This window comes from Tamandua tetradactyla, chromosome 2 (genome assembly GCF_023851605.1).
Source record: "Tamandua tetradactyla isolate mTamTet1 chromosome 2, mTamTet1.pri, whole genome shotgun sequence".
NCBI classification, from domain to species: domain Eukaryota; kingdom Metazoa; phylum Chordata; class Mammalia; order Pilosa; family Myrmecophagidae; genus Tamandua; species Tamandua tetradactyla.
Window position 1 is genome coordinate 57,067,651 of NC_135328.1, and position 27,604 is coordinate 57,095,254.

A 27,604-nucleotide genomic window follows, 5' to 3' on the forward strand; every position below is an offset into this window, starting at 1 on the left:
GTTCAGAGAGGGGCTGGAATGTGGATTTCTAGATTACAGCAGATTGCAGCCTGACCCTCTTTTCCCCCACCCTCCCTCTGAAAATGATTTTGTCTTCTTGGGGAAATATACGTTCCCTTCCTTCTTCAGAGTAGAAGGAGAATGTTCGGATTGAGAAGAGATAGAAAGGAAGACTAGGGCGAGAGGAAAGAGATTAGATGTCACCCACGGCAGAGTCATCATTTTCTGCATTTGAACTTCACTACTCCCTTGAACTCTGAGACACAAAACCCTAGACCTTATATCAGATCAGCGCCTGAGCTGTTCTGTTTGACGGTGGTTCACATGTATAATTTTCTCCCTAATGTGTTCTGCAAATGGTAGAGTAGAAATATCAAATGAAAGACATTGCCAGGCCTAGCTGTCCCCCACCCCCTCCTTTCCCCTGCCTGGTGTCATTCGAGCTCAGTGAATCTCCAGAAAGGCCACTATTACGTTGTCAGCATTTGAAAGCAGCCCCTGCTGGGACTCAGCCACGATGAAGCAGTGGCATCCGGGGCCTCAGTAGCTCAGATGGCGGATGCTCAGAGGCAGGGGGTCTTTTGGTGATAGCCCTCCTCTTTGGGGAGCAGGGGCTGCTGTGTGCTTTTCCTTGCATCGGTCCCCAGCCACATGCCAGTGACAGAGCTGCTGCCCGCTGTCCCTCTGTGGGCATTCTGTTTCCAGCAGCTGGAGGCAAGCTGTCGCCAAGGTCACTCGCTCCCTCTGCCAGAGCTGCTGCCACAAGCTACCGTTTACCAAGCAGACAAAGAGGGATTTTCCCTTCCCCTGGGGTTTTAGGCCCTTCAAATGCCTCACATTCCAGGAGCTGGAAGAGAAAGGAGGTTCCTGTGGTTTCTAATTAAACCCACAATTTAAAGAACAATATATGTAACCTGAAGGGGTGAGAAATGCTAACCAACCCCCTTGCAGGAGGAGATGCAGCTGGGTGGCCCTGGTCGGAAGATCAGGGACTTCCAAATGTGTGACCAGAGAGGGCAGAAAACTTAGCAGGAGTCACACAGCAGGTTGTGGCTGAGCCAGGGTGCGTGGTGGGAGAGTGGGTTTGGTGGGTCCATGTCCTTCATCCCCCTCCCTGTTAGGGCCCTCTAACAAAGGTTGGAAGAAAGAAATGAGAGGAAAAGCTTCCATGTTTACTCTCAGCCTCCAACTGAGAATTTTTACCCTTTTCCAGGGGAAAGGAGTAGAACTTTGTCTCTAATGTCTTAGATGCCCAGAGTCTCACCTTCCCTTGGAACCATCCCCTCAGCCTTACCCCCAGGTGACTCTTTTGTGGAGCTTTTCTCCAGGGGCCTGCATTCTGAAATACAGGCAGTTTAGGCCCTGGGAGGCAAAGGATCTGGCTGTGGGGTCTTGGCGGAGGCCCTGTTCCTACTGGACTCAGTTTCCCCATCTGTTATAGAAGTGCCTTCAGGTTTATTGCCTGCAACACTCTTTCTGGCTCTGGCAGTTTCTTTGCCCACGCCAGGCTGCTTTAGTGTTTTCGCTGGCCTGCTGCGGCCACGGTCATCTGTGCAGTGCATTGATCTCACCAAATTATTGTCTGATTACCCAAGGTGTGTTCGTATTTCAGATCAGGGGAAAATGGAAGAGTGACCATAATTATCTCTGGACAAGCTCTCCTGTGCCTCAGCCGGCACCACGAGAGCATTTCAGCATTTCTAGGCTTTCTGCGATCTTGTTTCCAACTTTCCCATTTCCATTCCATTAAACTGAGCACCCACGTTCTCCGGAACAGTCTCCTAGTTCTTGCCTCTGTGCTGCTGTTGCATGGTGTAGCCCCCTGTACCGGTACCTTCCCGTCTCCCACTTTGCTGTGCCCGCAGCAGCCATGTGCCTCCCCAGGCTCTGAGGCCCCTCCTTCCCGGCAGAGCACCGCCCAGCTGGTTTCCTCTTGTCACCATACAACAGCATGTGGCGCTCCCTGAGGCCAGGCACCCGGTCTGGTTCCCACCTTGACCTTCCCTCTCACCTGCCTAGCCCAGGCTTGGTTCACCTTCATGCTCAGCCTGTGTTTGCTGGATCAGAGCCCAACTGTGAACAAAAATGAAATGGAAAAGCCAAAGGTGTACTTACAGCCCCCATCATCTTCCTCCCTGCAGGTGACCATAGCCGATGACTATTCGGATCCCTTTGATGCCAAGAATGACCTCAAGAGCAAAGCAGGAAAGGGGGAGAGTGCCGGCTACATGGAGCCCTACGAGGCCCAGAGGATCATGACAGGTAAGTGGAGCCTCTGGTCCCACAAGGGAACCTGCTGCCTGACAGGGAGGTGATTCTACACCCCTACTCCAGCCCCTGAGGCTTTTGAGGTGGTGATTGGGGATCAGTGCATATTAAATCCTCATCACAGTTTATTTACTGCTTTTATGTTTTGCTTATGTCATGAGAAAACTGACAGGGTACAGTCAAAGTCCAGATGCAAGGGTACAAATGCAGTTAGCCAGAAATAGGGACCAAGAAATAAGTGGGGAGGGGGGACAGATTCTATCAGGAAGTTCTGATTGAAAAAGTGTACAATATTTGAGAGAAACTCGGAGCTTCCTAGCAGCCAGGGCAAAAAGGTAAGTAGGTTGGGTTGCCTGGATTTCATTGCCTAGCTCAATAATGGGGATCAAATTATTCTTGGCTAAGTACTGAGGAATGGTGTGCATGGCAGATTTACAGAAAATATGGAGGCATTTTCTCCTGTTGGCCCTTTATGATAAAACCCTGCCATAGCCATTGTGTGGAACCCAGAAGGATGTGGCTGTGTGTAGCTTTCTGGGTCCTGCTATACCCAGGATAACATTTGAAGAATCATTAAGCAGTGAGTAGTTATCAGACATCAGCTGTCTTAAACAGGACTCCCGATGTGAGCAGGGGCCTGGGGATCACTAGCAGAGCAGAAGGTCCCCGGCCCCACCCCTCCATCACAGGTTCTCCTGGCTCGGGAAGACAATCCAGGGACAGAAGAGCAGCCGAGTTGGTTGGCATCCTGTCACCCACCCAGGGCCGGAACCCGAGCAGGTCCAGCACACTGCAGAGTGCAGGAAGGTGGCCAGGAGCAGGGGTGCAGCCACCCAAGATCTTGAGGCCTAATGAATTGGTTCCCGGAATTTCTCAAGGTTTGGGGCTCAGATGCCTCTTTCTGTGGTCGTCTTATTGGTTTATGGCATTTTGGTACTCATGCCTCAGTTTCTTTTGAGTTGGTAGAAGGAGGAAGGGAAAGGAAGCATCCTATATGAGCACCTAGTGTGTGCAGGGCCTGTGATGTGTATTAGCTCCTAGGGCTGCGGAGACTGCGGAGGATGCACTGTTGAGGGATCTGGGTGAGAGTCTAGCCTCTCTGTCTAGGACCTCGTGTTCCTCCTGTTCATGGAAAGTGACTTTGTGGCCTCCACCTTGGCCTCTTAAATGCATGGCCTCTTGCCAAAGGCCAAGGCAAGAGAGTGGTATGACCAGAGAGACTTAGGCCAGATTTCTGGCAGACCCTCCTTCGTGCTTGCCTCCATCTTCCTAGTCTCCCCCAACAAAGCCACTTCTGGGCAGCAGGAGGCAGGGAGCTGAGCTTGTGTTTAAGGCTGGGATCCAGTGCAAGGAACGGCCTCTCCTCTCTTCCAGCGATCCAGGGAAACATGTTTGCTGTGTTCCCATCTTTGCAAAGCATCTCTACCATGGATGTGCCCCCAGGCACTATGGTAGCATCCATCCCTGCCACCTTATCCTATCACTCTCACCTGGAATCAGTGGAATGCCGAGTCTTCAGAGCCCTGAGGGCTGTGCTCGCCGAGGGACCAGCTCTGGCCTCAGTACTGGGAGTGGGAGCTGTTGCCCTGTGTCTTCTTGCAGCTCCAGGCCAGTTGTCATTCCGTGAATGTCAACCCAGACTTAAAGCAGTGACAAATTACAGAAGTGACTTAGGGACATCCTAGGACATTAGCAATGTCAGGACAGACAGTAAGGGAGCTTTGAGGTCATGCAAACAAAACACCCTCATTTTATAGATGGGAAAATTGAGGCTAGGAAGGGAGATGTGGCCTGTGCATATCAGGGAAGATTTAGTGGTGGGGCATTGAAGGAAGTATAGTGTTAATGTTTGGTGCAGGGGTATCCCGGCTATGGCTCCATACTGAGCACGTGGACATTACATGCTCATTAAACCTCTTCACTTCCCTCGAAGGAGGTGTTGTTCCATTTTACAGGGGAGGGAGACAGGAAACAGGCTACTTCCTTGGGGTCATGCAGGTACAAGTGAGTAGTTTGGATCTGAAAACCTGGAAGTAGGGGCCGGAGTCCTCCTGAGACTTTGTTAAACTACAAGGCAGGATTGTGTAGGGGACCAGTCTGAGGACTCAGGCATCATCAGGAATTGGAGAAGGGAGGTGGGGAGGGGGTCATCTGCTGGGAGTCCAGATTTGTGGAGGCTCTACTGCTGCCTGGAAAGGAGCCAGAGTTCCCCTGAGGTGCTGCCGTGGACCTGAGAGTTGCCATTCAGCAGGGTGGAGTTGTCCTGTGGGACTTGGGTTTTTAATGAGGGCAGGGGAGTTGATTTAACCAGGCCCCTGCAAAGACCTCTCACCTTCTCTCTCTAAAGAAACATCCGGGTATTTGCCACTCTGTGTTTTCTTAGCTTGGGGACTGTGCCCAAGTTTACCTTTCTGGCTGTCGTGTTCTTGCTGCAGCTCAGAATTCTCTGTGAGTAACGTCACCAAGGCGATTGATGGCTGGGGGAGGGGGTGGTGACTGCTAGGGTAAGCCATTACTGTAAATGTTCTAGGCAGCAGCTCTCTGAGCTGGCTGAAGCTCTCCAGAGGTGGGTTGGAAGAGGGAAGAGAGGTTGGGGATTGGTGACTGCAGTGGAGCAGTGGGTAGCACCAAAAAAAAAATTAAGCTCAACCTTTTAGAGTGAATCTTTTTTTTTTTTTTAAATGAGGTAACATTTTATATGAATGTGCGGACATAACTTCCAGGACCTGGGCAGGCATCTTTGGTACATAAACAAATGCGGACAAGTTACGTGTGCTCTTTTTGTGCCTGAATGTGCACAGAAGGAGCCAGGCTGGAGTGAAGTAGGTCTGAGATGGCCATGTGCCACCGTATGACCCATGGATCTCGTTTCCTCCACATGAAGCGGTGGCCTTAGGGCGGGCGGGCTCTCCGCTGCTGACTGACTGGGAGTCCCTGAACAGTCATCCTGGGCTCTGTGTAATTAGCTTGGGAACAATGGGGCCAGTAACAACTATAGTGATGTCATCAACAGCGGGAGTAGCTGCTAGATTTGCAGCCTTGGCATGCATTCTTATTGGATCCTCACAATCACCCTTTTAAGTAGAGGCACCCCATTTTACCAGGGAGGAAGCAGGCACAGAGAGGTTAACTCACTTGTCCAAGGTAACCCAGCTAAGTGTAATCGGTTGTGACACTGGCCTCTGTGGTCTTGATTTTAACCACTGCAAGGAGCGTTCTCTTGGGGCCTGTCTAGCCCTGCTACACTGCAGCTTGCTATGATTTTCAGATTCCCTAGTGTGATCAACATGGGCAGTGATGGACTGATGAGTTTTTGTCCTCTGCATCCCTTAGCTCCATGTGGGGAGCTTTTGTGAACAGAGAACTCACTAATCCCAGCCCCTGGGGTTGAAGCTAGGATGGAGGGGTGTAAAGAAATGTGCCAGTTTTCCACTGAGGCTCCTCTCAGCCCCTTTCCCTCCACCTGCCTCAACTTACTCTCTCCACAGAAATATTCCTTGTAGTTACCTGCAGGAATTATGTTCTGGCTCTAAGATGTAGGCTCAGCCCTTTACAGAACATTAGATACCAAATGCCTGGGCCTCATTTTCCTCCCCCACCACCTCTCTCATCCCAACAACAGCTCTGGAGGGGCATCTTTAAAACCCTAGGACTTTATGGAACCTAGTTGAAAAATCAGTGACCCAGTCATGCTCCTTGGGTTACAGAAGGGGAAGCTGAGGCTCAAAAAATGTCATAATCTTTTGAGTTTTTGTAGGTTGTTTGTGTGTATGTGTGTGTGTGGGGGGTTGAGTCCACTGATTAAATGTGAAGTTGCTTTGCTAGGCAATGAGCTGCCCATCACTCAAGGTATCCAAGCAGAGACTAGGCTGCCAGCCTTGGGAGGTGATATGAAGTGTAGCTAAGCCTCAGATGAGTGGCTACATCAGTTCTGAACCTCAGAGATGCCAAGATTCAGTGTGACGGTGATTGTCATTCTCTAAGACCAACCCCATGAAGGGAGCACTTGACACCAGCTGAATAAAAGGGGATCTGGTTAGGGCTGTGGCTTCCTTTCCTGGAGGCAGTCTGACTTTTGCAAATTGTTCAGTTCTGTTTCCCCTCTTCATCTTCCTTGCCCCGTTTCTCATAGTCTGTTTCTGGTCTTAGCCTTTTTCGAGCCCTACTGTCCATTGAGCCTCAGTTTCCTTATGTGTAAATGGAAGAGAAAGGAGTGGGCATCTTTGAAAGTTTCCTTCCTGCCCCAGTATCCCCTCCCGGGCCCAGCCTCCCAGTGAGCCAGTCGAGGTCGGCTGCCTCCCTCCAAGGCCTGACTCTGCAGTCCATACTGACCCTGCTTCCCCAGGTCATGAGCCTCCCGCTCCATGGCCCAGAGGCTTAGGATCCCTCTGGTGCAGCAGGAAGGGGCCCCGGATTCCAGGTCATGAGGCGTGGGTCCCTGCTGGGTCAGGGTACTTAAGCCTCTTGGGGCCACAGCATCCTCATAAAGCAGGACACTTGGCACTGTCATCAGTCTCCTGGGACAGAATGAGCTTTGTACCTGCAGGTGAGATGGTTGTTGGCAGGCAAGGGGCTTGTTGGGTGCTTCACGTTCTATTCAGCCCTGTTCATTCTTCTAGCCAGTCCCTGTAGAAGACCCCTGCCCATCTGGAGGTGGGTGGCACCTTTGCAAAACTGTAGGATGCTGGAGCCGGTGGCCCTCAGGCCCTCTGTGATGCACATGGTCAGCCTGGCCTGGAGCCCCGGGCAGGGATGACCACGCCCTCCAGGAGCAGAGCGAGGCATGGCCTGGGGTAGGCAATGGGCAGTGCTCTGAGGAGGGCAGAGGGAGCACCAGGTCAGGAGGGGGATGATGAGAGCCGGAGCTAGCATTCCAGGCCGAGGCAAGAGCCTTAAAGAAGGCATGGAGGCTTAGTGCCTTTTTGCTGGCAAGAAGTGGTAGGTGGTGAGGCTTTGGGCAGGGTAATGGCAGGGAGACATCTCGGACAGGAGCGTGTAAGATTGTATTGGGAACACCGCCAGGGAAGCCCAGGTTAGCCTGGAGGTGCAGAGTTTTCCTACAGCTGAGCTCCTCCTACCCAGCCCTTCAGACCCAGGCATTTCAGAGGCACCTCATGATGGTTCCTAAGGCTTCCCTGTGGGCTTCCCTGTGTGTCATGCCCTGCTTCCAGCCCTTCCCCTGGATTCAGGTGCGGGTGCCTTGACCACCCCCATTTTACAGATGCGAATGCTGGGTCTTGATGAGGCGAAACCAGGACCAAGCAGTGCTACTTGTGGCCTTCTCTTGCAGCTAATCCATTCTCCCATACGTCCTAGGAGTCTGTGGACTCTCAGAGGGTCTGAGGAAAATAACTGAGAGATTTACAGTTACTCAGGCCCCCTTTTAAAGTATAACTTTCCCCCATCAACATCCTTCATAAAATTGTTCAAGGTGTCATCTCACAGGATGAATCACTTAAGCATTAATTAAAATCATTTTCACATAATTTTTAATATGTAAGCAATTACACATTAGAAAGTCCTAAGCATGTTTTTATTATTAAATCAACTTTATAGCCTAATAAGGGGAAATTAAAAGAAAGCCATCTCACATAGAGAGCATGACAGCCCTGATGAAACTGTTTCCTTTGCTTTATAACTTGCCTCAACCCTTTTTAACTCCATGTGCTAGTTAGATATGGTCCAGATGAAGCCAAGCGCCAATTTTAAAGGCAGGGAGTGATGCCTTTGTGTGTCTTCTCATCCTCTCTGGCTTGCCTCCTCGAGTGGCAACATGCTTTCTGGGGGACTCATGGTATGTATTCTGATAAAATCTCTGTTCCAAATGTGGCCTCTGTTTCAGTAGAAAGTGGTCTGGGCAGGGAAGGAGGAAACCTGGGTTTTAGCCCTGACTCTGCCTCTGACCTGCTGTGTGACCTTGGGTAGGTTGCTTTCCTCTCTGGGCTTCCTGAGGATCTACAGAGGTAGTGGATCACCTCTGCATGGCACCAGCCCAAGTTTTGTCAGGCAGGTGAAATGCTGCTGGGTTATGAGAACAAGCTGGCCCTCTGCTTTCTCTGCTCTCAAATAGGGCAGAAAACCTCGGGTCTGTACCTTCTGGATAGCCAGGCTCCTGAGTTCCTTCGTGGAGCTGCTGTTCTCTGATTCCAGAGTAAAGCCCCTGAAGGCAAACTAGTGCCTTTGAATCTTGACTGGGTGCCAAGAGGGCCATCTCTGGCCATCCTGCCTGAAATTTCCACCTTCCTGCAGTCCTTACTCCTATTTCAAGGCAGAGTTGTTCTCCTTGTCATCCTGGTAGCCGGGGAAAGCAAAGGTCTTTTCCATCTGAGCGCCTGAGTCCAGGCCTTCCCAGCCCAGCTCTGCAGGTCTTTGGACTCTATTCCCAGAATGTCCCTGTACTTAGCTAAAACCTGCTCTGTGCAGCTTTGCACCCAAACTCCCCCTACACCTGAGCCCCTCCACTCCCCTCTGACACTGCTGCCCCTTGGCCTGCACAGGCCCCATGCTTCTCCTGGTCCGCCCTCCTCCAGGTCACCTTAGGCTTCAGCCTGGTCTGATGGTCCCAGGTCTCCCTTGCTGGGGAAGGTCTGGAAGGAATTACCCGTGAGCAGTCCTTTCAGCATGGTATTCTCTTCCTGCTCGAGGTGCAGAGAGGGCGTGAGCTGGCTAAGGTCACACAGCAGTGAGCTACAAAGCACATCTCCCGACTTCTAACCTAGGCTCCTGGACCTTGCTTTGAAATGTTTTGAAACCTGTCCTTAAATCCTCCTGCCTTTCAAACAGAATGCTTGGTCATGGACTGTTCAGAGTTCCCTGGCTGATCTGTCATTTACCAGAACGACTTACCTACCGGACAGGAAGGAGATAATCAAGTGTAAATAGATTTTGCATTAGTCACTGGATGACTTTCCTGTTCTCGGGAACCAGTGTGGTGTACACGCCCAGCCCAGTGGTGCTTAGCTGCCGAGCTGCCGGCCCTCGGAGGGTACCGTCCAAGTGGAGTGGAGCGGAGCCTGGGTTTCCATGGCAACTGGTGGGTGCACTCCAGTTGTGACAGCTCATCTTCTCGTCTCAACCCCGCCTCTCCCCTTTGACCCTTCAAACTAAGCTCGTTCAGGTTTTCAGGAGAGTTGCGACAGGGCTGGAACAGGCCAAGGAAAGCCGCACAGAGGTCTGTCCCCTCCAGGTGCCCCTGCCATGTGGGGGAGATTGACAGGAATCCGGACAAGCACTCGATGTCTGTCATATAGAACAGCTCAAGAAAAATGACACTGGTGAAGAACATCTGGTCTTGGGGGGGTCACAGGAAGGGGTTTCGTGGCCTCTTAAAGACCAACGTGGGCTGCGCAGAGAAGGCAGCTTTTGAGCCAAGTCACGCTTGGCCTTCCTTGGCCCCTCCTCTTACATTTCAGCCCATCCCAACACTTCCCTTCTCTGCCTTATTGTGTTCCTTAACCCTTATCACTGTTTAACATGCTGTATTTTTTACTTTAATTTTATCTTGTTAATAGTTTGCCTTACCACTAAGGTTCAGGCTTCATAGGGGGCAGAGATGTTGCCTGTTTGCTCACTGTTGGAACTTCAGTACTTAAAGTAGTGCCTGGCACATAGTTCAATAAATGTCTGTTGAGTGAACGAGAGGATTAATTAATTCCACAGACCTGGGGCTGATCTACAGGAGTGCTGGGTCCCCCGCCGAGAGTCCCTGCCCCGAGACTTCCCAGGAACCCCTTCTCTGAAGATGGCCAGATCTGGGAAACTTTGAGTTTTAGACAGTTGCTGAGAGTGGGGAGTTAGGGTAAGGAGCTGGCTTTTGGCCTCAGGGTGAGAACTTGGCAGAGACCCTTGTTGTCTCCTGACCAGGTCCACCCCCACGCCTGGCACACTGCACTGGGCTCTGTGGCTGTGCCTCATCCCCCTCCGTGGCTGAGAGCTCCTTGAGGGAAGGGACAGCATCTTACTTATCTTGGTTTCTCCTTCTGGTCTCAGTAAGTATTTATTGATTGAATGAAAAGAATACAAGAATGCAAGCTTACATAGCGAACAAATGAAAGAAAAGGAATCAAGTGGTAAGCAAGTTACTGTAAACAACTTTTTCCATTTTGCCAAGAACCACTTGTCTTAAAATCCAAGGTGTCAATTAGGGAACAAAGAACAATGCCTCATTCATTGGACAGATACTTGCAAGCACCTGCTATATGCCAGCACCAGTTCTACTCTACCCTTTAGGGGGTTAGTAGAGAACAAAAGAAAGTTCCTGACCTCGTGGAGCTTAGGCTCTGGGTGCAGGACCCAGAGAGAATATTACCTGGCCACAATTCCCATAAACTCATTTCTGAGAACTTTGGCTTGCGGGGTCTGTGTCCCAGACACTCTGTGGCCTCCGGTTACTGTGCCCCTGGATTACTGAGGCCTGCAACTCAGGGGCTTTCTTGAAGGCAAGAGCAGAGTGGACGTTTCCCCAGGCCACAGCCACCTTTAGAAGGTAGGATGGCCTCTGTGGTGCCTTTTGGAGACCAGCTCTGGCCCGGGGGCTGGCAGGTATAGTCGTCTCCTTTGTCGGCCTTGGTGGAGAACTGTAGGCTTTGGGGACGATCTTGCCTTTTCCTGGAGCAGTGAGTGCTGCCCTGTGCTGCTGACGGCCAGCCTTGGGGGTGTGGGGCCAGGGTGCCAATAGGAACCTGCTCAGCACTGGGCAACCAAGGGCCCACACCGCACCCCAGGAATGTAGCCCCTCAGTCCTTCCCTTCCTTGGCAGCTGTGAGAGAGGTGGGTACTCTTACAAAGGGGGAAAGAAAGGAACGTGAATGGACAATAGAGATGCTCATCTCCATACCCCCTGTCACAACCCTGCCTTGCAGAGTCCAAGAGAGATATTGAAAGATCTGAAGGAGCAGAAATTGCTGGAAATAATTGTCCAGGAAAAGGCTTAGGGAGGCTGTGGTTCAGCAGCAGCAAATCTCTCACCACCCTCTGTGCTAGGCAGAGCGTGGGAGCAGGGAGGAGCACCACCAGTTCCGAGTCAAGGGTGCGACAGCTAGGAAGTGGCTTTAGGGGGAAGAAACCACCCGGGTATGTAGGGTGGTTAGAGAAGAGAATAGCAAGAGGCAGAAAGACAGGTTCTGTGGTGACTGCAGTTGCCTTGGCCAGAGCCAGGAGCCAGGGCAGCGTCTGCCGTAGTAGCAGGTGGGGAGCTGGGGGTGGGAGATGGAAGAGCTTACAGGCCACTTGGGTACAGTGAGTAAAAGAGAGGGGGAAGCCGAGATGGCATCAGCAGTGTGGTCCTGGGTGAGGGGCAGGAGGGCAATGGCGGTCACCTCAGCTGTCCTGGTGCTTGGAAGAGATCTGGATGCAGTGTCTCCGTTTATTAGCATGTTAGAGCAGGTGCTGGAGTCAGGTCAGAGGAGGGGCTGAGGGGGTGGGGCGGGGGAGCCGGTCTTCAGGGACGGACCTCCCACTGCTGGGTGGGAGACAGCAAGGAGACTGCCAGCCACGTGCCCTGCCCCTCCTGAAGTCTGAAGAAAGCAATTCGGTGATATGCCCCCTATGCTATTTTTGACTAATTACTTAGTGCCCTCTGCTAACTCATGTGCCGGCTGACTTCCTGGCAGCTTACAGAGATGACAGAGGTCTTATTTAAAGGGCACCTCTAGTAGATTATCCCAGAAATCTCTGAGCCTCTAGGAGGGAACAGATGCAGTTATTTCCATTTTGCAGATGAGAAAGCGGAATCTCCTACAGGGCTGACGGGAACTTTCCTGAGGCTCCCCTCCCCCATTCCCAGCCCCCTTCTCTCTTAGGTCTCTGCCTGATGATGGTGAGAAAGTGATGCTGGGTAACCACAGGCTTTTGTTTTCAAAATGCAAGGCCACAGGCCCCTCTTGCCCCTTTATGCTGTAAGTTAGCAGAAGCCCTGGATCCCAGGCTCTGCCTCTTCCTCTTCGTTAGTCCCACTTGTAGCTCTCATCGAACTGGCTCAGCCCGTGTTTTTGAATGTGCTTCACTGCCTCTGGTTCTTTCCTGAAATAGGTAGCAGGAGCAGAAATAAAGTGCTGCTTCACTCTCGCTCTCTCTTGTGATTATACCTGGCAGTCTAAAGAAAAATGCACTGAAAGCCGCCAGCTCGCAGGGCCGGTGCTTACCTTGTCATCCTCCCTAGTTAAGCTGCCACAGTCGTTCTTTGTACTGTTCATACTGACCCGACATTTACCATGCTGTGTTGTAATTTGTCTGCTAGACTGGAAGCCCCTGAAGGGCAGGGATCCCAGGGTGGGCAGAGGCCAGGGACTCTTGTCCTCACTCTTGGCACCTGGTGTTTGAGGTATTGTACTGGGACATTCTGGTGAAGTGTGTCCCAGGTTTTTGGGGGAATGTTGTATCAATGATCAGCAAAACCCTCCCCAAAGGAAAAAGGCTCTCAGGTCCTAGAGCTGGTTCTCCTCTTCTCCCTGGCTGGCTCTCCTCTCTGTCTGGCCAGGGGGCATGGCATGTGTCCCCCTCCCTGATGCTGGTTTCATACCCGCTGGCCTATGGCTCTGTAGGATCACCCCAAACTACCAGGCCTCGAGTCTCCAATGGGGCGGGACGGGCACATGCACTCAGGTTCCTGGGCCCCCGCGCGCAAAGCCGTCTGCAAAGCCACCCTCTCGAGCCTCCCTTTGCCAAGCTCCAGGGGCCTTTCAAGTCCCTGCACTGTCCTTGCCACCCTCCTTGGTCCCTGGTGGTCTCTTCTCCCCCTCTTCTGGGTGCCCGAGTTCCCGAGCCCACATCTTCCTCATGGGAACAGCCTTCCTCATGCCTTTTTTTTTTTTTAGCATTAGCATCTTGCCTGACCAAACCAGGGCGGCCTCCAGCCTGACGTCATCCAACCTTTCCAGCCTCCTTCCCGCGACTGGCCGCCACAGCCCTGGTGGGGGCGAGGGTGGGGATTTCTTAGTTTCCTGGGACTGCCAGCAAGAGTACCACAAGCTGGGTGGCCTAAGCAACAGAAGTGTGTTCCCTTACAGTCTTAGAGCCTGGAAGGGATTGGCAGGGCCAGTGCTCCCTCCGAGAGGGAGGGCTCCTTCCTCACCTCCTCCTCGCTCGTAACCCTTGGCGTGGCTCCACCTCTGCCTCCCTCTTCACATGGCCTTCTTCCCTGTCAGGGTGTCTCTGTGTGTCCTTTCCTCTTCTTTAAAGGACACCAGGCATTGGATTTAGGGCCCACCCCAATCTCGTGTGACTTCACCCGAACTTGATTATACCTACGAAGATCCCATTTCCAAATAAGGTCACATTCCTAGGTTCTGGGCGTTCGGGCTCTAGGGTGGACACAGTTCACCCTGCTTCAGGGGAGGGTGGGGTGGGGGTGGGGGAGGGGACTGTCTCCTGGTCAGCTTCTCACTCAGCTCCTGCTGTGCCCTTCCCTTCTACCAGTCCCTGCCTTTGAGCTCGACCCAGATCTCGACTACCCTTGAAGCTCTGCTGGCTTCAGGCCTCATTGACCTGCTTCCTTTCCTCCAACTCCCGCAGTTCTTCAAATCAGAACTAGACTCAGGTGGTGTATTTATTCAGAAACCCTGTGACCTCGACCCTTTAAATCTTCCCTCGTCAGCCTCCCTAAGTCCCAGGGAGGCAGCCCGTGGAGTTTTTTCCATTTTGCTGGGGGAAAACAGGACTAGAGGTTCGTGCACGTGCCCAGGGCCAGGAGTGGGGTGGTCCCTTGTGCTTCTGGGTTGCATTCTGAAGCCACACCAGGGTAGGTCAGCTGGGGAATGGAGTAGGAGGGGGATCCCAGCCTGAGGGAGCCTCACAGGCCTGAGGATGGTGGAGACAAGGGTGGGGGGCAGCCATGAGGACACCCGGACGGGTGCAGGGCCAGCTCCTGCCCTCCCCGGTACATAACAGCACCGCATTTTCCTTGTCCTCTTCTGGGGCTTTATTCCCAGCTTCTGTGCTGTTTCTGCTTCCCTTGCTCAGACCTTCTTTTGCTGAGAGAATCTTTACTCTGTGAGGGTGTCAGAGCCAGGTAAGATAAAGGAAGGGTGGCCATGCCCCATGTCAGTTTCTAGAAAGTTCCCGTCCCTTCCCTTCAAGGCAGAGCTGAAGGGGGCCTTTGTCAAGCATCTCTGGAGCCCCTGCTGTGCTGGGCACCATGCCACCAAGCACGGGGGGCTCAGAGGTGGAGCTGTCCTGGGCCGCCTTGCTCTCAGAAGGGCCAGGAGTGGGGGCTGGCTGCATTGCTGCAGTCAGGGAGCTGTGTCCGGTGTGGGGAGAGAAGCTTGCCTGAGTGTAATTGAAGGGGTGCAAGTGGTCTGTTCTGCCTGGGGTGAGGGTGTCAGAGGACACTTCACCATGGTGTCTGGGGCAGAGTGGAGGGGGGGGCCCAGCCCCGCAGATTTGGGGCACAGTCGGAAGGAGGGAGGCTGAGAATCGTGAGAAGCACCCTCGTAGGGCAGGCACTGAGGCTGTGGCTCACCCAGCTTCCCCCATCTTCATCTCCCTCCCCCAACGCGGTCTAGGCTGCTGCACAAAATGAGCCTCGTCACCTTTGTGCCTCAGGAAATTAGGTGATGTTTTCAATATTTCCGTAATTTACACCCAGAAATGAGGAGGAAGGATTTGTTCATCTGTTATTAATATACTCAGCCTGTTTACCCCTTAGACTTGCAACTAATTTTCATCTGGGCCGAGATTTGTTGGAAATTCCCAGGGCTCCCGGTGCTGAGTGTAAGCTCCCGGCTGCCCTGCCCTGCCCTGCCCTGCACTGGGCTCCCAGACATTCGCAGAAGTGTTTGGTGTCTTGAGGCCAAGTCTGAGGGGAAATTGCCTTTGAACCCCTGGGCCTCCAGCCTCAGTACCTGGGACTTGACATTGTCTCTTGAAATCAGCCACCTCTAGTGCGCCTTAGTTTGAGCTCCACAGCCTGTTTTTGAGCTGACTTTGACCTGAACTGTAAATGGTACATTTTAGAAGCGTGATCTCGGGTGCTGAAACCTTTCCCTTGTCCGGAAATCTTTCTTTAGTAGAGTGAGAATTGTATAGCTTTGCTAGTCTGGGGGGTTACCAGGTCCACCTTGTTTTACAGAAGACCTGGGAGCAGGGCGGGTCTGCTCAGGGCTGCACGTTGAGTTGTTCCAGCCCAGGGCGCCTTCCAGGCCACCCAGATGCCTCCCCTCGTGATGCAGCTGGTGTCCCCGTGCTTTTGGGGTGCTCGCTGCTTGTGACCTCAGATGACCTCTCTCTGTCCTGGGTCCCTGTTACTGTGGCTGGGGCCTGTGGGAGGTGTCCCCTCTGCTCTGCCATGGGGGAGATAGGCTGGGACGGGAGGGGAGCAGGCCCACCTCCTGCCTCCCCCCTGCAGGGATCCTGTCAAGGGCTACCTGGGTAGGTAAATTGCTGTGACACCAGGAACCCCGTCCGTGTGTCTTTTCTGGCTCTCAGGTTTAGTTGTTGTCAAGGAGAACTTGTTTGTTTCAGGAAATCAGTGGCTACTACAGAAATTTCTGCCTAATATTGTCAGATTAGCTGGCCTTGCTTAATAAGTTCTTCCAGGGGGACCCTGACCTTCAGTTAGATCTGTGGAGCCATAGTGGCAACGGTTTCTATTGCTTTCTCCTTTTTCAGACCCCAAAGCACTTTCTTAGACATTTATCTAATTTTGTCCTCAAACAGGCGTGGAGGCAGCCCTCATTCTTCTTTTCAAAATAGAGAAAGCGAATACCAGAACGTTTAGGCAGCCCGGGCAGGGTCTCCTGGCTGGGAGCTCCAGTGCTGATCTTGAGGTTAGGGTCTCTGACCCCAAATTCAGGGTTCTTTTTTTCCCTGTGCTCTGAGCCAGGTCCTGCCGGAAGGGTCAGGGTGGAGAAAACACTGGCACCCCTGTCCTCCAGATCGCATAGGATGGAAGGGAAGGGGAAGCATAGAAACAAATGGTCTTTTCTCATATCCGGCCTCTCCTCTCCTCTTCTCTTTGTCCCCTTTGAACTCTTATCTGCAGAGGCCTCAGCAGGGAAGGGAGGTGGCAGTAAACTGCCAAGTGCTTGAGTCAATGTTCTGACTAGTTGGTGGACCCTGGGACACAGAGCCCTGTGCACTGCCCTCCTGCCCTCCCCAGGCAGCCGGTGGTCCCGGCATCTCGGCACCTGCTCTTACCCTGCAGCGAGCGGGACTGCAGGGGACCCAGAGCGCGGCCAGTCCGGTGCTCCCTGGGGACGGCCCCCGCCAAGTGTCTCAGCCGCCCTTGGCTGAAGGACAGAGCTCTCCAGGCCCCCCCGGGCCCACAAAGAGCCTTGTGTGTTTTCACACACAGGGCAAGGAAAGGCGCAGTCATGTCTGGAAAGAGCCCTGGGTTTGACACTCAACACGGAACTGTAATTACTGCCTTTAATTACACGACGGTGGCTTTGCCAGGGAGACGCGTTTGATGATTATCGCCTCTGCTGACAAGGGTGCGTCCATCTCCCTTTACAAGACTGACATAAGCGCACATGTTCACTGGGGATTTCGAAATTAGGAAGGGGCCATTGAGAGTTGTCTCCCACAACCCCCCCTGCCCTCCTTCCTAGGAGAAAGGGACAGACCAGGTAGAAGCATCAAGTGTTTTCTAATCGGCTACTGAAGAATCATTCCCATTTACCTCTGAGTTGACTTGATCTCAAAAACTGAAAGAGAACACAAAAGCTTTTTAAAAGAGAGAGAAAGAACAGCAAACATCCACGTGGTAGTAACCCGTGTATTTGCCTGCGCGTGGAGGGACATCCATGCCCATTTGATCCTCACACCATTCTGGAGAGACCCCTAGAGATACCTAGACAGCAGGTGATGCTGTTGGGGAGTTGGGGGCGTAGAGAGGTTTAAACAGCCGACTAGACACGGTTGGGGTAGGGGATGTGGTGTGGTTTGTGGTGGAGGCGGGGGAAGGGAGGGATCTTGAGCCAGAAGGGCTCAGAAACTAATCCCAGCTCCTCTGACTCCCGGTTAGAGCTTGGGCAAGGCACTGCCCCGCCCTGTGTCTGCAAAGTCGAGCCTGCGACCTGACCCTGAGGTGACTTCAGTGCGCACCTCCCCTGGTGGTGGCAGTGAGACACATTCGAAACACACAGATTCTCCTTGACTCGGCCACCCCAACTCCCAAGAACCAAAACCCTGCCTGTGCCAGCTGTTGGGTTTGGCTGCAGTTTTAGGGGTGCCTTTGTTCGTTTCTCGCCAGCCTCCGTCAGACCTCCATGCAGTAGGTGACGCTTGCTTTCAGCACTTCCACTCAGCACCTTGGAAACCTATTTGGGAGCTGAAGTCCCACTGGGCTCCCTGGGGAATTACTTTCCACAGAAGCCTGCTTCAAAAATGGAGCGTAATTTCACTGTGCCTACTTGAATTCTTTTTAAAAGATACATTTTAAAGAGCTGTAATTTTGCACAGCAAAGAGGAGCAGTGATTTGAGCCCCTGGGTACCCGGTATCCTCATATGCTATCTTACGTCCTTGTAGGGGAGCCCTGGGAAAACCCTCTCAGAGAGAGAAAGGAAGCCAAGGCAAAGAAGTCTGAGAACTAGGGGAGCCAGTAGGCCCAACTCAGCTGCATCTTCCTTCCCAACACCCCCCTCCCCGCCTCCCTCTCATTGTCACCAGATAGTTTCCCCAGGCCTGGCCTGATCATGTGACCCTCCTGCTCAGAGGCTGTTGCTGGGTCCCTCTCATCCACGTGCAGACTTTGCAGCCTTCCATGTCCTCCCTCTGCACTCCCCTCAGAGAGAAGCCCAGCTTCCAGGGCTCCAGACACCCTATCCAGCGCAGCCTGTGCTTCCTTAAGCCTCTGTGCTTTACTATGTTGATTTCTCCATGACCCTTCCTGAGGACTCTTCCCCAGACTCCCTGCTCCCACAGGACGTGCTTAACACCTGTCTCCTTCAGCGGCCTGGGCAGGCCTGAGTGGCAGCCGCAGGGTTCGGCGCTGGACCTGGTACTGGGGAAGAGTTTATTGCAATGGGGTGAAAAGGGATCTTTCTGCCGCACCTGCCTAAACGTGGCCTTTGAAGTTGGTGTGGTGGTGCAACAAACAAAATGACCAACTGGATTCTTGGCTCTCCTGTGTGTCCCTGAAAAATGAGCATGTACACACAGACAGCGATTCTGAAGCCATCTGGACGCGTGCTTTCCTGGATTCCAAAACAGGCAATGCAGAGACCATTTTTCTCACTGGGGAGAGATGCTGAGAATCTCCAGGGCGTCTGCGGTTCTGGGAAGTTTACAGCTTAGGGAGCCGTCTGTGGTCGGGAAGCTCTGGACAGCAGGGTGAGGGCTTGACTAAGGACTGTGTTGGGGCCCCTAGTCCTAGCGACTCCCTTGCCTCCCGCCTCCCTCAGAGCTGCTGCTGGTGGTCACTGGGAATCCATAACTCTGAGATCGCAGAGTGGCAGGACTGCTGTCAATCCCCGTTGTTTCCCTCTACAGGGAGGCAGGTGGGCAGGAAACGAAGCTCTGCAAAATGCAGTGATTGCCTGTCACGTGCGCTGCCCCACCTCCTCTCTGTGCTCGCTTTGTCGTACACAGTGATATCCACCAGCCGGCAAGAAGCGTGGCTCCTGCATTCCCCCCATTTCAGGGCCTGCTATCCCTCAGCAGGGTCTCCTCCCTAGACCTCTGGCCCCGAAGTCCTGTTATCCTTCCTCCCTTCGCTTTTGTCAGAACAGTGAGAAGCTGCTGTTGTCCACTCTGGACACCTGTGGTTTGACAGAATGACCATCTAGCCTGGGGTTAAGGGAGCAGGGAGGCCTCACCTTCCATGATTCCATGTGGCATGAAAAACTCCGGGCTCCAGGCCCAGGCTCGAGCCAGCAGGCCTTCAAGGGGGCGTGAGGTGGGTGATGTCAGATACCATTACCTGGGCCTCTCAGAAGGTTAGTTACAGAGAGGTGATGATTTCAGGGCAGAAGGCAGCACTTAAGGAGAGTTTTTTCCATTTGACAGTTATTTAGCATCCCTCTGTACAAACCCTGGGCCAGGCACCAAGGAGAGTAACATAAATGTGACACGGCCCAGTGGGTGGCAGATATGGACCCAGGTAAGGCATTGAAGTGTCTCAGGCTGGGATGGAGGGCCCACCAAAGGTGGTGCCTTCACTCAGGTCCCCAGGGAAGGGGAGGCAGGAGTGGCTGGCTTCTGAGGAGTTGCAACGTGGCCTAATCCTGTAAGTGGCCTGAGTGGAGGCCTGGATGAGTGGACCAGTGTACTGCTTGGCCAGTGGTCTCATGGATGCTGAGCTGGTGTCTGAGTTGAGTCCTGAGGATGACTTGGCTGGATGCTGCGTGTGGGCGTATGGGAACAGGGCAGCCCATGGTACACTCAGAATGAACAGGGCAGCCCATGGTACACTCAGAATGAAGAGGGCAGCTCATGGTACACTCAGAATGAAGAGGGCAGCCCATGGTACACTCAGAATGAACAGGGCAGCCCATGGTACACTCAGAATGAACAGGGCAGCCCATGGTACACTCAGAATGAACAGGGCAGCCCATGGTACACTCAGAATGAACAGGGCAGCCCATGGTACACTCAGAATGAAGAGGGCAGCCCATGGTACACTCAGAATGAAGAGGGCAGCTCATGGTACACTCAGAATGAAGAGGGCAGCTCATGGTACACTCAGAATGAACAGGGCAGCCCATGGTACACTCAGAATGAACAGGGCAGCCCATGGTACACTCAGAATGAAGAAGGCAGCTCATGGTACACTCAGAATGAAGAGGGCAGCTCATGGTACACTCAGAATGAACAGGGCAGCCCATGGTACACTCAGAATGAACAGGGCAGCCCATGGTACACTCAGAATGAACAGGGCAGCCCATGGTACACTCAGAATGAAGAGGGCAGCTCATGGTACACTCAGAATGAAGAGGGCAGCTCATGGTACACTCAGAATGAACAGGGCAGCCCATGGTACACTCAGAATGAAGAGGGCAGCTCATGGTACACTCAGAATGAACAGGGCAGCTCATGGTACACTCAGAATGAAGAGGGCAACGGCAGGAGGCCCGTGGGAAGATGTGCGGCCAAGGTGTCCACCAACCCACCATGGAGGGTTTTATCCCACCCATAATCTTATTATTTCCCTTAATCACAAATTGTTGAGCTCATTTTGTCACCAGCCAGGCCCTGGACCACTTGAGGTCACAGATCCATCACAGAGAGCCTCTGCCCTCAGAAACCTGCGTCATGTTGGGAGATTAGTCCAGTACAGGTAGTTAAGTACACAGAGCAAGTGGCAGTTCAGACAGCATTGGAGGCCGTGTCATAAGGCCTTGGGCAAATCATTCACATGTGAGTTAAACACAAATTGGCACTAAACAAGGGCAGAAAGGTCCCTGGCCAGGTGGTCAGGGACAGCACTACAAGCATGTGAGGTTTAAACCTGGTCTTAACAGCTGTCAGATGCTGAAAGGAAAGGTCATTTCTAGCAGGGCGGGCAAAGCAGGCTCCCACCCTGACCCAGGGGCCTAGCACAGAGTGGACACGCTAATATGTGTGACTCTGAGTCTGCCCAGGATTCAGGGCAGGCAGTAAGCCGGTCTCGCCGAGATGAGGATTTAGACTCTTTGCCAAGTGTTATTTGACTGATGAAATTATTTATTATTATTTTTTGGCATGTGCAGGCTCCGGAAATCGAACCCGGGTCTCCAGCTTGGCAGGAGAGAATTTTTGCCACTGAGCCACCATTGCACCGCCATGATGAAGTATTTTTTAAAGAACTACTGTTTTATTTTTTTAAGTACTGCCTCATAATTACTTAAATCAAGTCCATGCAGGTGTTGGGATGCTGGGCCCTGAATAAGAACCCTCCCCTAGGGCCGGGCAGGCTATGAGTCCATCTTCCCTCCTCCTTCCCCAGTGGGCTTCACCTGGGAGCTCCAGCTGAGAGCAGAGGTTGTGATGGGGACAGACTGTGGGAGGCAGCCTTGGATGTGAGGGCAGAGTCCTGTGCTCTCATCATCCCTGGGCTTCAGGACCTTCCGAAGCTGAGATGCTTGGTCAGACTTGCAGACAGGTGGTCCAGCGTCCTGCTTGGGCAGCCACTCCATGCCTGCTTCCACCTACAATGACTGTGGGCACATGCAGTGGCTCAGCCATTTCAGCTTGGATGGTTTTCAAAACAGCCATTTCTGGTTGTCCAGCACATTGACAGATCTCCATAAAGCACCCCAGTACTTATAATTTTAAACAGCGGGAGCTTCCTAGTGAACCTTGTAAGAGGAATTAGTTGCAAATTAAACCCCCAGGAAACAGAATGATTTGACCTATTGTCTAGAATGGTTGGCTATAAGCCAACTGGATGGTGAAAGACATCTGCCTAAGATGATGATTTGGGTCTTAGAGTAATTGATCTTAAGCCCTTCCTTCTGGCAGACGTAAGGGAGTGCAATCAAGGCTCTTGGTGACAGCAGCCTTCTTTACCGAGCAGATAAGGATGATGTGGGATCAGCCAGCTCCCTTTTAGTGGGGAGCTGAGGCCCCCACAGCTGCTTATGGGCTTTCTGGGTAAGTATATTCTCCTGCTAATTTTTTTTCTTTTTGCATGGGCAGGCACCGGGAATCGATCCCGGGTCTCTGGCATGGCAGGCAAGAATTCTGCCACTGAGCCACTGTTGCACCACACTACTCCTACTAATTTTGAGTACCCCTCTCCCCTCTGCTCCCCCTGGCCCCCATGATATTACTCCCACTGTTGATGAACTCGGCACCATCAGTGAGGAGAGCAGGCTAAGCAGAAGGGGAGGCCTCCCCTAAGTAGAGTCTGGACGAATGAGATTTTAATGGACTTGGCGGTGACTGGAGAGTCCTCAGCAGGGCCTCTGAGACCCTGTGGTCACTCACGGGTGTGCTACAGTCACTGCCTGCGGGGCGGCATCTTACAGACCAGCAGTCCGTGGCCTGCACCTGCAGGAGGGCTTCATGGCCAGCCCTTCTGGTAGGCGGTCAGAGGAGCCTCCTCCTGGTCCTCGGGGAACAGGCTGTGAGTCACAGGCCCAGAGGCCAGCAGGTTCAGACACCCAGACCAAGCTTGCGCTGGGGAAGAGTTTATAGGTTCCTAGGGAGGCTGGGCTGGGGTGTCCCCTGGAGGCATCTGGCCCCTTTGTCTCACTGGGTCAGGGATGCGCTTGGAGCCAGGGCAGTCATGTGGCCTGTGGTCGGTGCCTCGTCGGGGGAACGTGAATGAAATCTGAAGTGTGCAACAGCTGCCGCCTGCCCCCCTTGTCCTTTGCTGGCTCTTGCCTCCCCCGCCCCCATTTCCGAGAGTGGGGAGCCTGTCTGGCAGTGCCGACTCAGCTGTCATACCACATCAGTTTCTGTAGGTTCCCAGCTGGTGGAAACGTGCCAAATGTGAGCAGATGATATACTTACTTAATGAAACACTCGGGAAGAAGGCTCCGGCTCCAGTTATTAGGGGGTTTGTATAGAACATAAAGGAACTCCTTTTCTCATAGTGTTTCCAAATTGACCAGTGGTAGGTGCCAAGTAAGAATATGTGTCCTGTCTCTGAGCCCTGGAATCATATTGTGCCTTCTCAGAACCTTGTCACATATCGCAGGGTCCTTCCTTCTTGGGATAAATATTGAAAATGTCGAGTAGTGTAATAGAAGGTTTGTTCGGCCCCTGTGAGAAGCACACGATTGATATTATGAAATGAAACGCCTTTTCCTTGTGGACATAAACCAAATGAATGGTGAGTCTTTTACACCAGATGCTAGAAATCAGGCAGCATATCTGTGCCCATGTATATGTATTCCCCTATAACACCTAACATCTGCCTGGGGTTTTGGGGTCGGCAGAGCTCAGAGCTTTGCCTGTTGTTATTTTATAACAGCCCCATGAGGTTGGTATTAATACTCCCTCTACCTCACCCCAGAGGACTCTGAGTCTCTACCTGGTCAAGTGTCCCTCCAAAAGAGAATGAGTTGGTAAATTGCAGAACCAATCTCCCAAGTCTGGTTCCAAAATGTGCGTACAGGTATGTAGGACCGCCTACGTCGTCGGTACCTGGATAGGAATTAAGGACCGCACTGTTGGAGGAAATGGGGGGTTAATCATTTGCATTTATTTATATGTGTGGTGTTCTTTCACGTCCTCTTCGAGGTCTTGTGATGTCATCTGACTGTTGAGGATCTTGGGTGCTGGAGCTCGGAGGCTTGCCAGGGTCTCCCACCTCGGAAGCAGCCCCCAGAGCTTCACATCCAGTTCTGTTTGACACTTCAGCTCTCCCATGTACTGTGTTGCTCCAACTATATGTACAAAAGATACAAGCAAAGAAAAACTATGTGGAAAAGGGTGATTGTGTAAGTAAATGAATATTTGAGGCCAGTTCAGTCATCTTGCAGAGGGGAAGTTGCAGGGGAGGGGAGGGAGGGGCCTGGCCAGGGTCTGCTGGCCATGAGCTCCAGCCAAACTTCTTTCCCTGAGCCCGGGTTGCGCCCACTGCCCTCTTAGGCCGCATCTTCAGACTTGCCTTTGGGTTCTGTTAGGCAGGGAGGCTCAGTCCTTTAATCATCAACTTCTTAGTCTGAAGAGAACCTCGCATTCCAGGCTGTGGGCAACCGCTCCCTCCCCTGTGAGACTGCAGCCTCCGGCTCATGTCAGAAATTCCAGCTCTCTCCACGGTGAGCCCACGTTAGTTATTAGTTATTTTTAGATGGGAAGTTCAGTTTATGTTTTCTATTTCATACCACTTTGGCCTCCCCTGTCTAGCTGGGGTTATATTTTCTATCTCTGGCAATAGTGCTGGAGCTGCCTTATTTTTAGCTTGGTTCATATTTCTTCCTGTGATTTCCTTTTTCTTCTAATTTAATACACACACGCACTCACACAGGCTTTGCTATCCCATCCTGCTTCCCCCCAGTTCTCATTCCCTGGGTTGCAAGACTTAATCTAAAAGGCAAGTGCTAAACCTCATCTTGTTCTAGGAATAGGGCAGGGGGAAGAGTCTTCAGCACATCTCTAGTATCTGCTTAGAACTTGAGCTTTTTCTTGTCATTTTATTAAAGTCTTTTCATCTGTCACTCACGCAACTCCTGGTTGCGACACTTGGGTATACACACCTGATGAGAAAACCTGCTGCAGTAGATTTAAGTGTGTTGCCATCGCTGGGTTCCTTTCTGCTGCCCTGTGTATGATGGTAGGCTGGGGCAAGCGGTGACAGTCCCAGTCTGAAATTTGAGAGACAGGCCCAGGGGAGATCATACTTGTCCCCCAGCCCTGTGTAAGATAAAGTGTAGTGGGGCAGCCCTGAGGCCTTTGCTTGGTCCCTTTTCCTCCTCAGAAGTTTTTGGTGGCTCCCATAGCCTCTGCAATAAAAACGTGAGCCCCTTTAGCCTGGTGGTACCTGAGCAGATGGCACACGTCACTAAATAACCCCAAAGAAGACTGATTTTTAGGCTGTGAGCTTCACTGTGGCAGAGACCAGTTTTTATTGATCAGCCTTTCCCCGTAAAACAGCAGCCTAGTGCTCAGAGGTAGAACCAGTGAGAAAATGATTGAGTGACGCTCACCTACCCCTGCCTCCCCCACTACCCCACTCCAGCCTTGGGGCCTCTCCAGCTCCTTCCAACAGGTGAGTGGTCCATGCCCCAGAGCACAGTTCTTTCTCACTGTTGGAGCCAGATTCCTGTGTCAGTCCTGTGGATAAAAACTCTTATCTCGCTGCTTGTAATCCCTTGGCAAAGTCCACCCTACAGGAGCAGCCTCTCCTCTTCCTGGGGAGTGAAGCCCCGTTTGCTTTCATGCTGAGCCTACCCCCTCACCAGAAGACAACTTGTTTGTAACCATCCATCTCAGGATGGTTTTCACTTTGGGGCTTGCTGGTCGAAGTTGGTTGATGGAAATTATGTGGACTTGTGACTTACAAAAAGGATATAAAGCCCCTGGGGCAGTCCATTGCAGTGAAACCATGGGTCCCAAAAGTTGATCATCCTGTTTGATTGCCTGTCCAGTAACTCTCTTTTTCAGAAATCTTTTGTAGGTCATGGTCCCGAGACTGTGTCTCTAGTTTTCACATGTCTTTTAAAAGCCAGAGTGCTTCCGTAGATGATCAGGCTTAGGTGTTAGGGTCCTTTTATAGTTATAATGTCCATTTTAGAGTTAAAAACGAAAGCATAATCTGCTCTGAACTCCATTTCCTGAATTTCGCACGTGTAAACATCACGTAGAATGAAACTTGTTTAGAAACAGTCACAGGGGCAGATGCAGTTGACCTGGGCCTCTCCCCCCGGGTGTTAAGGAGGTCAGGAGTGCATTCTGCAGCACAGCGCTTCCCGAAAGCAGCTCACACGTGGGCGAGCAGGGCCGGCAGGGCCGGCTGGAGGGTGGATGCGGCTCAGGCCCCAGCTCCACCACGTGACCTGGAGCCATCCTCTCCTCCGGCCTCGCTTTCTTCCTCTGCGCTGGGGTTAATGTAAAACCCCTGGCACAGTGCAGGGGGTGGGGGGGCCGCTCCCCAGGCATTATCGCCAGCTGCAGCGGTATTAAAAAGGATGGCTTTAAGTGTCACGTTCACAGTCTCCTTTCTTAAATAAAAAATTTTAATTATGGCTTTGAAACCAAATATATATTCTGGGTAAAAAATTTGAGATACTGGGTATAAGGAAGTAAATAAAAATCCAGAGACAAGGATTGTTAATAGTTTGTGGGTACTCTTTCTTCTCTTTTTCCATGTGATTACAAAAAACACATTTCTACATATCTAGAATACAGAATTATTTTCTAAATGAAAGCCATCCTACTAAACATTGTTCTACATCACAGATATTATCTGAGATCATTAGTTATTTTGACGATTCTCTATATAGTGTCTGACCATAGCAGAGTGTATTCAATCATTTCCCTATTCATGAACTTTCTAAGTCTTCAGTTTTTCATTCTTCCGTTCTGTAGCAAACACCCATGTGCAATTGTTTATTTATTTTTAGATGCAATTTTACTGAGATATATAAATTCACATACTATACAGTTATCCAAAGTGTACAGTCAGTGGTTCACAGTATTGTCATATGGCTGTGCATTCATTATCATAGTTGGTTTTTGAACATTTTCATTACTCCAAAAAAAAAAAAGTAAAAAATAAAAGGAGGAAAAAATACCCAAAACTTCCCATCACCCCCTATTATTTATTTGCTTTTTGTATTTTTTTGTTTTCTTACTCATCTGTCCATACACTGAATAAAGTGAATGCTAGTCACAAGGTTTCTACCATCACATGGCCATATCATAAAAGCTCTGTAATTACTTAATCCTCTTCAAGAATCAAGGCTATTGGATTATGGTTCAATAGTTTCAGGCATTTGTCTCTAGCTACTCCAATACACCAAAAACTGAAAGGTATATCCGTTTGTACTACATAAGAATAACCTCCAGGATAACCTCTTGACTCTATTTGAAATCTTTCAGCCACTGAAACTTTATTTTGTTTTATTTCTCTTCCCCCTTTTGGTCAAGAAGCCTTTCTCAATCCTGTGCTTTTGGGTTGTGGCTCATCCTGGGAGTCCTATCCCACGGTGCCAGGGAGATTTACACCCCTGGGAATCATGTCCCACATAGGGGGCAGTGTGGTGCATTAATTTTTGCATGTGCTTCTGAGTATTTCTGTAGAATAGATTCCTATAAATGTAACTTCAGGTAATAAGATGTTTGTTAAATCGACTACTAAATTACCACCCCTCACCCTACCCCCCGAAAAGGCACTTTCTGGTTTATACTCCCTCCAAGAGTCAGTGGTGCAGAGCCCTTCTTGGTTAAGTTAGACAGATATTTTAAAAATCATATTTCTGTTCTAAATTCTGAATTTGCAAAAGGCTGTTCTTTTATCTTGTTCTTTGGGCCAATATTTACAGAGCATCCGTTAAGTTCTGTGCTCGGAACCACAGGGGCTGTGTCAAAATGGATTGGACTTGAACTGGGCCTGAGCAGCTGGCTGGGGTGGGCGAGGAGCTACCTGTATAACAAGCCACCTGAGAGAGTGCCTCAGGGCCGTGAGCTCTGTAGGGAGGAGCTGTGGGAACTGCGCAAGAGGCTCTCGCCACCAACACCTGGGGGGACAGGGCAGTGGGCGTTAGAAGAGATACCAGAGACACCTTCTCAGTTTCTCAAAAAGAGGTACTGATGACAGCTGCGAATTCGTCTTTGAGCCCCAGTGCTGCCCCTGGCTCACTGTGGAAATTCGGTACATAGTGTCTCACGCTGAACAGAAACCCAGAACGTGGAGCCCAGGGCAGCCGTTCATGCTGGGGAACCCAGAGCGGGGCTGGCAGGAAGGGCCCCAGCAGTGGGGTGGCTGTCTCCTCTCCGAACCTCAAGGTGCTTCTGCTCTGGGGTTC

At 51.6% G+C, this 27,604-nt stretch overlaps 1 protein-coding gene and 1 long non-coding RNA gene across 2 annotated transcripts in view; one reads left to right on the forward strand and one right to left on the reverse strand.

The window, feature by feature from the left end:
* Positions 1-27,604, forward strand: part of SHB (SH2 domain containing adaptor protein B) — a 131,151-nt gene that overhangs the window by 45,233 nt on the left and 58,314 nt on the right. The window contains exon 2 of the mRNA XM_077147644.1: positions 2,142-2,262. Within this exon, the coding sequence (XP_077003759.1) occupies positions 2,142-2,262 (121 nt within the window). The remainder of the gene's footprint in view (positions 1-2,141; positions 2,263-27,604) is intronic.
* LOC143673321 (uncharacterized) lies at positions 2,011-4,698 on the reverse strand. Its single transcript, XR_013170325.1, has 3 exons — positions 4,601-4,698; positions 3,759-3,908; positions 2,011-2,073 (listed from the first exon to the last, which is right to left on the reverse strand). It is a non-coding gene; the product is annotated as an uncharacterized LOC143673321 (long non-coding RNA).